The following is a 17,111-nucleotide window of genomic DNA, read 5'->3' as shown; positions in this document are numbered from 1 at the left end:
TTTTGGTTGTAACATTTTGTTGCTATTTTATTTCATCAACAGAACCATATTACCATGTAAGTGTGGTCATTTCCCTACGAAAACTAAACGATGAGTACGTAGTGTATTTTGGTGTATAAAATGTGTAAAACGTTTGTGGTCGTGAAACTATTCTGCTCTAAAAACGTGCCTGCAGTAGTTAAGTATTTTTGAGTTCTACAAGTTTGCAAACCGATGTGTGTGTGTGACGAAGTGGTTATGTGTAAGTTTATCTTTTCCTTAGTGGGATAGTTATTAAAATGTATCCGATTACCGCAACCGTCCGGGGACGGAACGTTCGGCTATTGATTTGAAGTACCATATTCCTCATTAATAAAAGTTTCTATTTTTGTATATTTTTTTTTGTGATCGAGTGAGGCACAATTTACGTTTGACTTGCCGAGTTAGTTGTTTAGTACAATCTTCAACTTGAAATCTTTTATTTTAATAGTAGCTAGATAGTATACGAGTGAGGCGTGTTAAATCGACTTTCGAATGTGTATTGACAACTTCTAGTTAGCTTCAAAAGACACCGACAGAAGTAACATCCAGAAGCTGAATATTTGCTGGTTTTACTTCAAAAAATGAAAAAAAAAAACGATCCAAAATCAAAGGCACATGTCTACACAGTACAGTCTAAAATTCTAGTCAAAAGCACTACTTTTTTGTTGTTGTTGTCTCTCGGGTATTTTAATTTGATTAGAGCTGAACGTTTCGATTATTGAAATATGTTACAGCTGCCATTCGACAGGCTCTCGATTGACGGTTATTGTGTTTAGTACAATATTGAAAAGATTCGTGTGATGTTTCTCAATTCTACGATAAATTAAGTAAATCTAACTTCCCCTTTTATTTTTGTTTTGCTATTGTAAATAAAAATATGAAACGCAACACGAAAAACGACTATATTGAAGAAATATCTGTTTTGAATTGGTAAATAAAATCATCAAATAAAAATCAACGCGTTTTTCCTACTTTTAGTACGGTTTTGGGTTTCTGTTCTACGCTTGATTGTTGTTAGGTTAAGGTAAACTAATTGTATACTTTTCAAGTAACGCAACGCTTAAAGTAGTATATTTTGTTGAATGACAGTTTTAGTTGAAATATGTTTTCCCTTTATCTCCGTTTGTTTACATTTGTTTTTGGAAGGATTATGACTAGCAAACAATTACTTTTCTTGTTGTTTTTGTTTGTTTGTTTATTTGTTTCTTTTTGGTTTCTAGATTTGCTATCACCGAACTTCCCACCCTGATTGGCAATATAATGGCGGTTTTTTATTTCTCTTCTAAATCTCGGCATGCCATTCATTGTTCTAAAATTACTTTTTGGTACTCGGAAAGAAAACATGCGCTGCCGGCTTTGTTCGTCAACAAAATTTTTTCATACACACTAAGTAGTAAGGCAACATTTGGACGGTTTTAGAAAACGCCCAGAAATTCTACCTTGCGTTTGGCGGCATTCGTCGTGTCCGGTCCGGGTCTTCTCGGTTGTTGCAGTTGTTGTTGTTGTTGTTGCTGACGGTGCTGCCGTGTTGTTGACGAGTCCGATATCGCACGGGGAGGCGGTGGTTTTCGGCCGGCTGGTTTCGGTTGGTCTCATAATTTTTTCACGTAATTACCCGGAAAGGTACCGAAGCAGCCCGTCCGGGCCGAAGTTCCCACGTACCATCCGTCATCACATTTCTCCAGCACGTACACGACGTCTCCCTCGAGCAGTTCCAGTTCGTCGGAGTTTTGTGGTTTGTAGTTATACAGGGCACGATAGCTGGAAAAGATCATGATGAAATAATATCTTGAAGAAAAGGAACAAAAAATAAACCTACGAGATCGGTTCGTTGGTGGTGTCCACGTGCAGTACTTCCGTCTTTTGGACCGTTTTTGTTTCTCGAATAATGCCAGGAGAAATCCTTCCATTACTTAACGAATTATCGTACCCGGTTGTCAACGCATGTGAGTGCATGGTCTGCAAAGCTGGTTTCACGATCGGTTCAATTTCGTAACTTTCCTCGCCGCCAATATCGGTTAGAACCTGAAGAGGGAGCGTTCGTCAATGCTAATGACCGAAACAGCGTTAAAAATTTTACCTCAACATACGAAACAGGGAAAATTCCTTTTTTGTTGCCGATCCGTCCTTCAAACCAGTTATCATCGACGCGCCGAGTTAACGTGACAAGTTCCCCTTTCATCAGCGACAATTCGACCGAGGTTTGCGCAGTAAAGTTGAACTTTGCCCGGGCTTTGCCTTCTCGTTGGGGTTTCTTCGGTAAGGGTTTGGCACCGTCCCTGGGGAGGATCTGGAAGCGTATGAAAAAAAAACGAATTTGTTCACTGAGTTACCGAATGAGCGAGTACCGGAACCTACTTCAATGTAGTTCGCTGGCAATAACCCAACCATCGCGTTGTGTTCGCCTTCATACCAATTCTTGTCGATCTGACGCCGCAGATAGATGATATCACCTTTCTTGAAGGAGAGTTCTCTGCGGAAATAACAAAAAAATGTAATCGCCTAAAGTTGCCGAAATTTTCTTCGGTGAAACCTGGCAGTCTGTCCTTGAAAGTTGTACAGTGCCCGGGCGATCGTCCGGGGTAGCGTGTTGGGTGGTTTCGGCGACAGATCGGCATCAAAGTCATCGTAGCGGTTCAGCGGGATCGGTGATTTCTGAGACGGTGCAAAGTTGTCCGTGTGCCGACGGCTCTGGAGGTCCTCCAGTTCGTGCATGTACTTTCGCCGGCGTTCCTCCTGGTAAACACGACGCATGTGTTCCGCCTGTCGGTACGCCAGCTCATCGTCCGGAATGGCTTCCTTGTACTCGTATCGGATCGGGGTTTTGTAGTGGATGTTTACATCGCTCTCGACGTAGCGACGTGGAGACTCTGTCGGATGATGAAAGACAGTTTAGTACAGTTGGGCAAGGTTCGAACAATGCTACACGGTCAATATAAGTTTATAAGTAATGACATGATCATCACTGACTACTAGATCAATCTGAGTCAGTGTCTCATATGAATGATTAGACACCTGGTATTAAAAGCGCACTAATTTGTGTCAAAGAAGGTACCTTACTGCCAGAAGATCAACGAGGCGTGAGAGGGTGTTTAACTGATTTAAGTGTGCTCTCGCTAATGGAATTTGAACCCCGGATATCATCGGCATGTTTTATACAGGAAAACCGTATTCTCAAATCTATGCGTTTTCGTTTATGCAAGTTTCGGAAACTTTCAATGATTGGTCTGAGACACATTCATTTTTATGCATATTTTAAAACTTCAAAAAAAGAAAGATTTTCGTTCTTTGGAAAACAGTTTTGGAAGACAAAAATCGGATAAGCACTAAGGAACTAGTGCTCTTTCTGATTACACCGTGAAATAGTGATTTCGAGAGTTGCGTGGTGCTCGAAACTCCACTATCAATGAAGCCCACAGGCGGTCAGCCTTCCGATGCGATTACAAAGGACAATGTCAAAACAAAATGAAATAATGCGGGATGGCCGGAAAGTGGAGGTGCGCGAGGTAACAGATACCACAAGGATTAGTACTAGTAAGTATCCTGCATGCTTACAAAGGACTAGAAAGACGAACGCGAGTACAATTCGGAAGCATGTTTGGCTATGCCGATGCACAGATTTGGGCCGTCAAAAGGCGCTTACAAACTGGTGAATTTTAATGCTGCAAAAAGTCCTTTTTTTCATTTCTTTCGCTAGCGTCGCCGTGATAGTAATCGCCGTCTGTCTGTTATCTTGGTGTCGGTGTTTGCCAAGATAAGTTTTTTTTTCTAGTGCTAAAGACTGTCCCAGAAAGTATGGACGCAACCAAAAACAGCTGCCATTTCGCAATGGATCAGAATCTTTTATACCTTCGTCCTGTTATTACCACTCTTCTCTAACCACTTGTGCAGTTGTTTATTCGTTTTCATTAGTTTGTTTCGAAATGCGTGGACATTCAGCAGAACAACGTCGAAAAATTGTATACAAATGATGCACAGAACGCGGACTGTCACTGAGAAAGATAGCAAAAATGGAAAGAGTAAGTGAAAAAGCCGTGCGAAATGCAATCAGGAAGTTCGGTGAGGTTAACACGTTTGAGAATAAACCGAAAACGGGTCGAAAAAAAGGTCCTGCTAACCCTCAGTTGGATAAACTGAAGGCGTTCGAGCAAAAGAAGGAGGTTTCAGTTCGGGATGTGGCCAAAAAAGTGGGCACTTCGAAGTCAAATGTTCTTACGATTCTTGCTGGAAATTTGAGATGCATAATCATGGACGACGAAACCTACGTGAAACTCGGCAAGTGTTAAACCAGTCCGAGACATCGATTGAAGTCGAAAAGTTTGGTAAGAAAGCTATGGTCTGGCAAGCAATTTGTAGCTGCGTTAAGATTTCGAAACCCTTCATCACCACTGCTTCAATGAACAGCGAAATATACATCAAGGAATGTTTACAAAAACAACTTCTACCCATGATTCGAAGCCACAAGGATCTTGTTGTCTTCTGGCCAGATCTTGCTTCTTGCCACTACTCGAAATCAACAGTAGAATGGTACACTACCAAAAATGTCATTTTCGACCCAAAAGACATGAATCCACCAAATTGCTCACAACTTCGACCAATTGAGGAATTTTGGGCATTAACGAAGGCACATCTTAGGAAACATGTCTCGGCAGCCGAAACCATTCAACAGTTCGAAAAACAATTGGAAAAAAGTGTAAAAACTTGTCCTCAAGAAGTCTGTACTGAATTTAATGAAGAATGTTCGCAAGAAGGTGCGCTAGCTAGTCTACAATGGCTAAGTAGCAAATGTTGAGAATAATATTCTGTTGTTGTAGTTCAATATTATCAGTATATCGAATAAAATTTGAATATCTAACACTTGTGAATTATTTACAGCGAAATCAAAGTGCGTCCATACTTTCTGGGACAGTCTTTAATATTTGCGTAGCTCAGTTCAGTATCTAAACAGTTCGAGTGTATCGTGAAAAATGGAGTGTGATCAAGCAGGTAGTGTTGATGATTGCCGATAATTTTGACAGAAGCTGCTCGATATTTCTCTATATTGTACACACAATTTTCAATCCGGTAGTAGATTCTTCGCTCCACTTCATACTCTGAGTATTTCACGTCCCTTAAAACAAATTTACAGTCTGACAATGATTGGTGCTGTGTGGAATTGATCAAGAGAGAATCGCAAGTTGACATTTATCGCAGAAAATCGACATCGAGTATTCACAGACATTCTCATAGGCACAACTTATACAAAGGTGATATGCACATAGTTAGAATAAGAGGCAATAGTGAAATGATTCTATCGCAATTATCCACTGCCCATACAGAATCGGATCGCGAAACGAGAATAAGCGACCGTTTTTTGCTTCAGAGAGAATCTCCACAGCAGCGTGCTAACTTTGATTCTCAGACAGGTCATCGAGAGAAATTCGCTCTCGCACTGGTTTCTATTCTATGTTAAATGAACCATGCCGATTTTTTGTTGCTGCGATGATATCCGTCTCTCTTTGATGGCATTGATTGAATCGTGTTAAGAGTTGCTAGTGAGCGTTCTTTGATACGATAAAAGCCATCCTTGCAAGCAGGTATTGACCAACTAATTTTGTATATCATTGATAGACTAAGTTAGCGCTAAATTAAACTATTTTTAATATTGGTCCGTTTTCTTTCATTTAGAAAAAAATCTAAAATATATGATATATCGACATGAAAAAGTTTGTGAGTGTTATAACACGAAATATATAAAACATGAAAAAATCCAAAGTATTTAATATTATTTTATTTTGTCATGCACAGGAGCATCATGAGTTAAAATAACGACTCGACTCGAGATATTTGAAAGAAGGAAACAGTAAAATGTGAATTTCGATAAGATATTACAATATTTTGAATATTTTCTCTTCAATATGTATGACTATTCGAAACAAGAAAAACAAATACGTAAATCGAAAATTGCCAAGCTCAAATTAATTTTTAAGCAAAGATGGAGGTTGAAGGTTGATAAGTTCCAGATAGATAGCGATAATTGGCTTCAGAGAACATTCGAGATTCTAAGGTTCGAAGCAACCGGGTAGACCAGCAGTATTTTTTGATAAATTTAGTGAGCGTAGCAAGAGAGGAAAACAGAGTATTTACGGAGTCTGGTAAACGGGATACTACCAAAATTGTATAGAAGTGAACGGCTTCACCAAAGCGGGCCCCTAGATACAAGCATGCATTTCATAGGAAAGCGGAAAAATGATAAAATCTTATGAAGAATAATCAACTGTTGGACTTGAAAATTTTTTGAGATTTCCGAAATCGAAATTTTTTGTTCTATGACAAATGTCTTAGAATGCAGATGCAGATCTGGTGTAACCTAAAATTTTTTTTTGAAAAAAAAAAAGAAAATTTTATGCCAGATTTGGTCAAATCCAACCTCATCTTCCACTCGTTATTGTCGCTCGATTCGAATAATCAGAAGTCATTAATGAAAAAGAAGCCAAGCCTGAACATCTATAATATAGTTTATCAATTCTACATGCCAGGATTCGTCTTTTTGAAACAATTTTGCAGCTCTCTTACTAACTCCCTGTTAAAAAATGGTGTCTATCTGGGAATGAAAAAGAACTTGTTAAGTCCAGAAAAGCACAAATTCGAGAAAAATTAAAAAGACAAATGGGTCTTTTGCTAGAGTCGGAGATTCTCTGTAGAACCGGAAATTAGTGCTGAGATAACAGGTGTTGATATTAACCTGATCTATCGTTTCAAGATAATACTTGAGACTTTAGCTAGTTGACACAGAAAAATTCGGAAAATTCAATGATGAAACAGCCGAACTATACGTACAACCAAGGATGGCTTTTATCGTATCAAAGAACGCTCACTAGCAACTCTTCACACGATTCAATCAGTGCCATCCAAGAGAGACGGATATCATCGCAGCAACAAAAAACCGGCATGGTTCATTTAACATAAAAAAGACACCAGTGCGAGAGCGAATTTCTCTCGATGACCTGTCTGAGCATCACGGGTTAGCACGCTACTGTGGGGTTTCTCTCTGAAGCAACAAACGGTCGCTTATTCTCGTTTTGTGATCCGATTCTATACGGGCAGTTGATAAATGCGATAGAATTATTTCACTATTGCCGCTTATTCTAACTATGTGCATATAACTTTTGTACAAGTTGTGCCTATGAGAATGTCTGTAAATGCTCCACACAAAGGTTTTGAAATATTGCAATCTAGTAATATGAGAATCATCCAGTCGAATCATCGATTCGATAATTGTCAACTTGCGATTCTCTCTTGGTAAATTCCACACAGCATTAATCATTATCAGACTGTAATTTTTTTAAAAGCCGTGACTTACTCAGAGTATGAAGTGGAGCGAAGAAATGTAGAAAAATTCTCTTTCGGTTAAGAATTAAAAGAATAATATTGATCCGAAGCCCAGAAACATCTCTTATAATACTTATAATTACTTATAATGGAGCAGCTAGATATGTAAAAAAAAATTGGCCTTGATTACCCAAATATTCCTCTGTGCGATGGGCGATTGGGTTAGACTTTTGTCGTCGGTTGGTAACTATTGACGACACTTGGATCCATTATTATACGTAAGAATCTTCCCGACATGATCATGGTATACTTTTCGTGGACTACCTCGAAAAAGGAAAAAAAAACAACCATCGACTGCCAGTATTAGTGTGCATTTTTTAAGTGACTGAAGATCGAAAAAATGTTTTCTCGAGTTCTTAGCCGCTACCTCTGGAACTTGAATCCGGGAACCGCCAAATAAGGTTTGTATTGTCGCACAGAATTTTAATCAGATAAACAAGCATAATAATAATACCCAAGTAGCAATTAAAACTTGTTATAATTGGCATGTTTCACAATTGCTTTAGATCAGTCATTTTTGTTAGATATGTTGGACAATTGATTCCACACGTTTTTGTAGAGGATCTAAAATTCTTTCATATTACTGCTTGTGAAACCAACTCAAAAACGTGAATGGACTGACTGTACGACAAGATCATTTGAGCAGTTTCAATTCCGGTTTCCACTTAGCAAATAGTACTGTTGTGAAACATATGAAACAAGAAATTTAAAATTAAAACATCATACAGAGAGGCCATAAATTCAGTACTAGAACAATGTTTGCTACTTGGATAATATTTATATAGTTCGTATGGTCATCAACTAATATGATCAGCAAATTGAAATAGTTTTGATACACGTTAAGAAGATTTATTCTGATCTTCACGAGTCGAAACAAGGGAGTCACCTCGGACAACACCTTCCCATGCTATTCGTGCATGATTAATGCAGCAGAGCTAAAAATTGTCACGCATTCTCAATGAAAGAAACCATTCCAGCAGTCTCATTTTCAATGTTTTACTGCATCATTCGTAAATGACCGACACCAGAACAAACGAAGAGAGACGAAGCATTTTCGTTGCTCATCGAAAAAATGAGAGAGCATGATTGCCAACGTCACTCTTTCCTCTGTGACAAGACGAAACCAAACTAACGTCTTCAGGTAGCAACAGCAGAATTTTAATTCTCATTCTTTCATCGATGTATTGAAAATATGTGAAGCTTGGCAATGAAAATTGACTAAAATATGGCAAATCGAAGTAATTACATCCCAGAACTTCTTTGGAAACCAAAACTACTACAAATTCGAGCACCAACAGTTAAAACTTATTGTGAAACCTTTTTCTGTCGTTTTCAATTCTCGCAGCTTTGGTTGAATATCGACACTGCATACTATAGGATTTTCACTGAAACCTGCAAATGACTGAAAGGGTAAATGAAAGAAAAAACACAATTTTGAAACTACTGTCCCGCTTATGTCATTGACTAGACATAGATTTCGTTCTCAAAGTTTGCAAGCGAAGCTGAGAGTGACAGTAATTTCTTGTCATTTTCGTCTATTTTTCAGTCAATGAAAATGACTTTTATTAGCTCTGGTGCAGTTAATAGATGTCATTTGAAGTGATGTATGCAAACTGATCTCTACATATGGACATTGAATAGGTCTTATATATCAAAAACTGTTTTAATCCACCTAATGGTGTAATGATGCCTTTCTCATATTAATCATATTCTCATACACAATACTGTGGTATTGTATTCAAAATATTTCTTTTCGATTCTTAAAATGAACCAAAGAAATTGAAAATTATATCGGTTCTGCTATCTCTGAGAAAAGTGAGTGAGATCCATTTTTGAGTATATTATCTTCCATCGTCAATCGAAAATCTGGCATTAGAATAGTTAGAATTAGTTTGTTTGGCTGCTTACTGATAATAGTTACCGATTGGTGTATTTTTTTTTATTCAAGAATATAATGTTTAAGGCACACTGTTTAAGCTCTAAGATGCCAAGGGCTTTTACTAATTTCAATTAACGACTAACTTAAAACTAGGGTTGTATCATTGGGTAATGTCATATTTGGGTCGCAGTGGCCGGTGAATTGAATATTGCAGTTTTCCATACGGCGTTGGTGAATATCCATGTTGGCCGCATTCTTCGGTCCGTGTGGGTCCGCGGGAAACACCCCCAGGTTACGAATACCCGGCGGGTGGCCCGCATGCTGTTGGTAAGTTTCCGTGGGCGATGATGGTGTTGTTACAGAAGAAAATGAGAAAAAAAAAATAGCGAAGTAAATATTGCGGAAAACGGAGTAAAAAGGGGATATGGGGATGAATTGACTAAAACGACAGAGATCTAATTAGTTGACATCGAGATGGTGAAGAGACGGGGAGGGGGGAAGCGAAAAGGTTAGTGACAGCACAAAGATCTTGTTAGTTCCGATGAAGATGGCGGACAGATGAGGAATCGGGATAATCGGCGGAAGTTAGTGTCGAACCTGCAGGTGAAGATTATTCTTAGCCACAGTTGAAACAACGTCGATAAATAGGAGGAACTTTCTAAGCCAGATGTAACAGATTACACTTGTATATTAATGTGTTTGAGAAACTCGTATATCAGAAGCATATATGAGCTATCCCGACTCGCCAACACATCCCGAACCGGAACTTCAGGCGGTCTACCTCGGGCCCTGAGGGATTCCAGTAGCTTCGACCTGGCGTCACGATACTCTACGCACGACCACACGACATGCTCGATGTCCTGATAACCGTCGCCACAGGTGCAGAGCCCGTTCTCCACGATCCCGATACGCCGGAGATGTGCGTTGAATGTATAGTGATTTGACATGAGCCGTGACATAACGCGAATGAAATCACGACTCACGTTCATCCCCTTGAACCACGGTTTCGTTGATACCTTAGGAATAATGGAGTGTAGCCATCGTCCCACCATCGTCCCAGTTCGTCATTCGTCCATGAAGTTTGCCAACTTTCGAGAGTTTTCTGACGAGAAATACTGAAAAATTCATTGAAGCAGATTGGTCTTTCATACCGATTGGTGTAGTTTGTACAGGATTACAAAACCATTCATTTGAATCTAAAATTGTGAAAATCGGTAACGCCATCTATGAAAACAGTGAAATTTGAGTTTTTACAGTAGTTACCCTATAATTCCGGAACTGAAAGTTGGATCCAAATGAAATTTAGAAGTTATGTAAAGGACCAAAAGAATTTAGGTTTGTAAAAATCGTTCACGCTATCTCTGAGAAAAATTTGTACACATATTTTAATTTTTTTCCATATTTTTGCATTTTTTATTTGCATAACTCCAGAACCGGATCCAGACAAAAACCCATAATGTTACTTTTTCTTTATTTAATGACTAAGTGTAGTAGTCAATATTTCTTTTTTCTTATTGCGATATCCACCTAACCATTTCATAGAAACAGGAAATGAAAATTATAAATGGTAAAAGACCTTTATCACTACTTTCCGACGTACCAGAGATTCGTGTGATTCGCATTGTTCAGATGCCTAAGCCCGACTCCTCTGGTAGAAGGTAAAAGTTAAGTTACTAGAAGATTCCTGCTTGCTTGAATGTCCCTCTGTCACGTCTCACCTTTCCGTTCTATATATTCACATCCTTGCTCTCCCTTGAGTACTATCATTTTATAGTTTTCATTTCCTGTTTCTACAAAATGGTCTCTAGTTAGGTGAATATCGCAATAAGAAAAAATAAATATTGACTACTATACTTAGGCATTGAAAAATATTAATTATAAAGCAACATTAATGTTCTGTACGATATTTCCAGTTGAAAAATCTTTTCGAAGAAATTACTCTTTCGGCGAAATGACCCGCTATCGTCACTTCTAATGATCAATTGAAATTTTCAACACTCTGTATTTACAGATCCGGATGATGGAATTAAATATGATCACATGCGATTACAGGACACTTCTTTGAAATATTAGTTTTTAAAAATCGGTTCACCCATCTCGTCCGACAGGTTTGAAGTTTTTATCACTCATCACTCTGTAAATCCGAAAGCGGAGATCGAATTCGGACTATGGACTATGGATATAATATAGGGCTGTTGTTTCTCTAGTTTTCGATGTTACTCAATAAAATTAATAAAAAACTTCAAATGAAAACAAGTACATTTTTAAAATAATTTTTACTAATTTGTTAATTATTCTACCGATTACATAATTATTGTTTAGAAACTGATACCTGCAATTTTTGTGTTTTTTAATCCTCACTGAATATTCACTGAAATTCTTGATATTGCTTTAAACTAATCGGGAAAGCAAAAAAAATACCTAACCCAATTTATGCGTAACGAAGAGACATCGAAAACTGAGAAGTTTCAAAACTGTTGGATCGAAATGGTTGCAAGTATTAAATCGGATAGCAATCTATGGTTGGTTATAGATTACATAAAGCGAGAGTGACGCATTGTCACAGACGCAGCAGGCTACGACGAGCGAGCAAGGTTGAAATGAGTTGTGGCATGTTTGCAACCTCATATTACTGGAAGTGTGTATTTGACGGATAAATTATAATCGATTCTGTTACCAATCGATCGAAGATGAGGTGAATTTCAATCGATTTTTTTTAAGACCGGACGCGGATTCGACAGGTGGAAGAGAAATGTCGTGACGGCTTCAACTCACGGAACATGAGTTTTTTTTCCATGAACACTGACGGAGTGCGAATTTCCCACACAAACATGGACATATTTGGAATTGAAAAAAGAAGACTAATTGCAGTCGTTCCTCCTGTAAATGAGCAGAGCATGTTAGCCCCATGCGCCTTCAATCGGTCAAATTATACAAGGTAGGTACAACTGCAAACTGTTTTCGTTGATTAGTTCTGCAACCTATTCGAGATTTGTTCGACATTGTGCGTTTTGATGTACTTTTTTAGTGCCGCTTAGCTCGCACAGCCAGCATAAAAATAACCGGTCCAGCTTGGATAATCTCTGGCCGCCGGCACTATTATGTTTGATGTTTTGGTTTCGAACAACTTTTTACACTCTGTTTTGACTTTCCTGTGGTTTGTTTTGCTCGTCGTCTGATGAACGCACCGAGTTCATTCGTAAGCCAATCGCAGAATACGTACTCTTGCATGTTTACTTTCCATGTGTTTATTAGTATGCAAGTAATGTTGCTTTGTTATCTCATTTTCGACGCTGTTGACGTTTGTGCCAAGCGGGTTGTGAACAACAACGGAAACAAGTGATTACACTTTCACTTTAGATGGGCAGGTGAAATTGATCCCGATTATGAGCGATGAGGTTCAGTCACAGGTGGCACATGTCCCGTAGAAAGCGCAACTCAAAGTGTCAATTGTTTTTTTTTACATATGAACACTTAGGCTACTTGGATGTATGAGTGCAGAGGAATTTTGACAGAGTAGCACGTGGGCGATATGTCAGTTAGTTCGACTAATGTTTTACTAATTTTCACCCTGGTTTTATCCTGCTAAATCGCTGAGAGAGTTTTTTGTTTTGTAACATTATGAGATGTCTTGGCAACTTTGCGAAACCAAATGAGATGAAAACAAACCGCAATCAAGTGAACTAAGTGAAAAACTTTCATCTCATATTTTTGAAGACTTTTATTGCTTGTCGGGTAATGTTTTAAGTTTTTAATCTTTAACTAAACAACTAGCAAGTGAACATAACTAATTATGAAGTCATCCAGCATTCAATGGTAGTGTAATTGTGCGAAATAGTGATCATGTTTGAAGACGAATCGATTAGTAGATAATCAGAAACATGACGAACTGTAAATCTTGAGACGAAAATGGGTCCTAAATTGAAAAGTGAGTTTATTTTAAATGAAGAAAACGATCGCCGAAGAATTTAAAATCATTTCTTTCAATAGGAAAGTGTGAAAATAGCTTTTCAATTCATTTTAAAACATTTCACAGTTTGCTTCCGGTAGGTTGAAAAATATTACTCATGTTCAAAGTTATGAGGTGAAGGGATGAGATGGAAATAGGAGCACAGATGAAATAGGGAGCCGTTACCGTACAAGACTTTATTTTTAACGGATTTTTATAACATTTATGCACTAATCGCATTTAAACTACATTATCTAGACTTTGTCACGGTATATTTATGATACAAGCCTTCAAAGCCGAGATATTCGATGAACAAGTAGAGGTATGCATTTCCGAGCGTTCCAATTTTCAGTAATTCTTCAGTCAGAAAAAAATACAACACGACCGCTAAACTCAATGAATCATTCTGAAAATTTCACAGAATATTCTCAACTAAATTTCGAAGACATTGTCTGGTGGGTTTTTCTATATTCTGCACCGTTTCCAAGAAAATTTAATTTGAAACGGGAAAATAGCAAAAAACCTACCACTTTACGGTACTGTCCTCAGCCCTTGAAGACTTCTACACCATTTCAGTCGAAGTACTAAGTGCAAGATGTAATAACATTAAAGCGATTCTGAAACCTCCTGCCTTATGTCATGATTAATTTTATATTGGCTAAAACTTGAAAAGTTCATTCTACTTTTATATATTCATATATTAGTGTTCATTAAAATTGGGAAGGTTTTTTCCAAAAACATTCTGATTCGAGAGAAAATTTCGTAGCTCGTAAACGGTAGCTCGTAATAGAATGGAGACCGTTTTATGTTCAAAAAGTCGAAAAGTTAAAAAAATATTTCAGCAAAACAAAACATCCACCTTTTCTACAAGATTTGAACTTTTTTGTCCATTATTTCTTCATCTGGACTTATAATGTAGGGGAAACCAGGGCTAAGCCGGACCCTTTTCGAAAATTAAGAAAAACATGCATTACAACTAGATTTTTACCCAAGTTATCTATACCGTTGTGTAGCTTCAACCTTCAGCTACAATTCCGAAATTGTTATGTGGAAATATATGTATTAGTTTTCGCTCCAAGTCGCGATGAAATGACCAGCCCAAAATCTAATATTTCAGGAACCGTGGGGCCAAATCAGACTCTTTATGGGGCTAAGCCGTACTATAAAGTTACACACAAAAAATGAAGAACGATTACCAAATCTCAAGACACCTTAATGATCACGAAGAAAATAGAGCCATGCTCTCTTTTGGTTCCAGCATTCTGTGAGACAAAATCCTGCTCGTCGAAAATAGAGGACTGTGTCGAAACTTGACGCCCCGCTGTATCAAATAATGTATACTTCATTTTCTTTATTGAAACCTAATCGATTGTGTCGCTACATATAATGAACGTTTTGCTTAAGTTTTTAGTAAATCAAGTTTTAATAAGTGATATAAAAACGGCATAGAAATATAGATACTAATCTTTAGGTATGTTACCAAAAAATCTGCGTGTTCCCACCGACTTTCGAACGGAGCCTCGGAGACCCATAGTGTTATATACCATTCGACTCAGTTCGACGAGATCGGAAAATGTCTGTGTGTGCCATGTTTATGTGTATCGATACGTAGTTAGCAACATTCAAACAGTTATTACTCGGAAATGGCTTAATTTTTTGCAGCGTGTTTTACGGTGACATGTTTGTTTACATAGCAATAACAGCTGCGCAATCGATTGGTTTCGGTACGGTTTATCGTTTCAATGATGAGTCGAATTGATCCGGAAAACGCGAAAGAAAATTTTGCACACTTGTTGCTCAGAAAGTGGTGTCACGTACAACGAAATTGCAAAACGGGTGAAAGTGCACCACACCAGTGTCAAAAATATTATCGAGAAGTACGGTAAGACCCTTTCCATGAAGGATTTGCCCCGATCCAGTAGGAAAACGGGTCCCAGCCAGCCCGGTGGTTAAAGGTGGTTGAGTACATCAGAAAAAACCCATCGGCGTCGACGCGGGATTTGGCCAAGCAGTTCAACACCAGCATCGGGATGATTCAACGGATCAAAGTTCGGAACTCCCTGAAAACGTACAAGAAACAGAAGGTGCCGAAAAAGTCCCTGGTACAGCGCGTATAACCGGATTCTACAGAATAAAGACGGATGCATCCTGATCGACGACGAAACCTACGAAATCGGTGTACCAGGACCTGGACGACGCTGACACCACGGTAGCGATGGAAAAGTTTGGGCAGAAGGTGTTGCTCTGGCAAGCAATTTGCACCTGTGGTTTGCGGTCGTTGATTTTCTTCACGAAGGGCACAATTAACGCCAAGGTGTACGAGGAAGAATGTTTGAAGAAGAGAATGCTGCCACTGTACAGAAAGCATAAGGCTTCTCCTCTCTTCTGGCCGAAATTAGCTTCAGCCCACTACGCCAACTCCGTTCTACAGTGGTTGTCAAAAAATAATGTACAATTCGTGGAAAAGGACATCAACCCACCGAACTGCCCGGATCTTCGGCCAATTGAAAGATATTGGGCAATTGTCAAGCGGCACTTCCGGAAGGAAGGTACAGTGTCCCAAAACATGCAGGAGTTAAAAAAAACTGGACAGCTGGCACCAGGAAAGTCACAAAAGTAACTGTGCAGAATTTAATGAAGAATGTCAAGTCCAAAGTGCGAGCGTTTCACAGAAACTAAGATTTTCTTCACTATATTCAGTGAAATGCATAAAAATGTAATTTTTCTACAATATATCGAAAACTGATGTCAAAATATGTTTTTTTTTTCGCTTTTTTATTCAATAATCAATGTTGCTAACTACTTTTCGATACACTCCTTATTGCTTATTCGTCTGTTCTGATCTGTTTCAGGAATGTTTTCAGTCATGCAAGGACTTCAGTGAAGCACGAGTATGGAGCGCGAAGATTAAGTTCGGTAATGCACTTCGTTATTCTGGTAAATCTTAAGGTCTGAACTCCAGGTAGGTTTTGGATGGCGTAGATCATTCACTTTAAGCCTATTTCTTGCATATGGTATGGGCCAAGGACAGTAAGTTCATTAATGCAGTTTCTTATACTGATAGATCTTAAGGTCTGAGTACCAGTTAGTTTTTGGATGACTCAGAACATTCACAATAAGTCAATGATTTGGATGTGGTATCACGAGCATGGACCTTGTACAAATATTTTGTTAGTTCATTTGGTTGCGCTGGTAGATCTTAGGATTTCATATTCTAAGAAGGTTTCGAATGAACAAGAACTTCTACAATTTTTTTTCCAGGAAATTTTTGGATACCCACGATCTTAACTAGATGCTATGATACCAAACAATTCCGTAATGAACATCTTATAATATTTAATTCACTGAAGCTTGTTGGATTGTTTTGTATATATACCTATAAAAATTGCCTTCATTATGCAAAAACTTTTCAAATAAATCGTAAGTAAAATGATTTTCGTTGCTTTACTGTTCCAAGTTGAGCAAATAATTTATTTTATGTTCGGTTTTGATAAAAAATAGCAAACTACATTACAGTTAGAATGCCGAGTTGAAATTTTAACCGAAAACGATAACAAATTCATTTTTCATAGGAACCTCTCTCCGTCAGATTTCTTCTATTCAAGACGGTTTGAGAGTCCATGGTCAGCCAACCATGCTTAACTCAAGTTCAGCTGTGTTGTGTTACGGTGTTTCGTTTTTTTTCGGGCAAGTTATCAGACTGACACCGGAACACCGTACCCATAAACGCTTCAGGGGCCGAGGTTAGGCTCCAATTCGCTAATTGGCTACCTGTGCAAACGTAACGGTTACGTAACTGCAACTGTTTTAGATTACTATCCGGTTTTCAAGGTTTTCTCTGATGTAACGGAAGGTAATGCATTCACCGGTGGTCGGTCGCTGACACAGACT

General features: G+C 38.4%; 1 protein-coding gene across 6 annotated transcripts in view; it reads right to left on the bottom strand.

Moving 5' to 3' along the window:
* LOC131435823 (sorbin and SH3 domain-containing protein 1) overlaps nucleotides 1-17,111 on the bottom strand; it is a 200,937-nt gene continuing 183,826 nt past the window's right edge. For all 6 annotated transcript variants that reach the window (XM_058604038.1, XM_058604039.1, XM_058604040.1 and 3 more), the window contains 5 exons: nucleotides 2,555-2,891; nucleotides 2,380-2,494; nucleotides 2,102-2,311; nucleotides 1,841-2,046; nucleotides 1-1,782 (listed from right to left, as the gene is read on the bottom strand). In XM_058604038.1, the coding sequence (XP_058460021.1) occupies nucleotides 1,614-1,782; nucleotides 1,841-2,046; nucleotides 2,102-2,311; nucleotides 2,380-2,494; nucleotides 2,555-2,891 (1,037 nt within the window). In that variant the 3' untranslated portion in view covers nucleotides 1-1,613. The remainder of the gene's footprint in view (nucleotides 1,783-1,840; nucleotides 2,047-2,101; nucleotides 2,312-2,379; nucleotides 2,495-2,554; nucleotides 2,892-17,111) is intronic.

This window comes from Malaya genurostris, chromosome 3 (genome assembly GCF_030247185.1).
Source record: "Malaya genurostris strain Urasoe2022 chromosome 3, Malgen_1.1, whole genome shotgun sequence".
In the NCBI taxonomy this organism is placed as follows: domain Eukaryota; kingdom Metazoa; phylum Arthropoda; class Insecta; order Diptera; family Culicidae; genus Malaya; species Malaya genurostris.
Note: the sequence above shows the minus strand (reverse complement) of the source record. Positions and strands in the feature narration are given on the sequence as shown.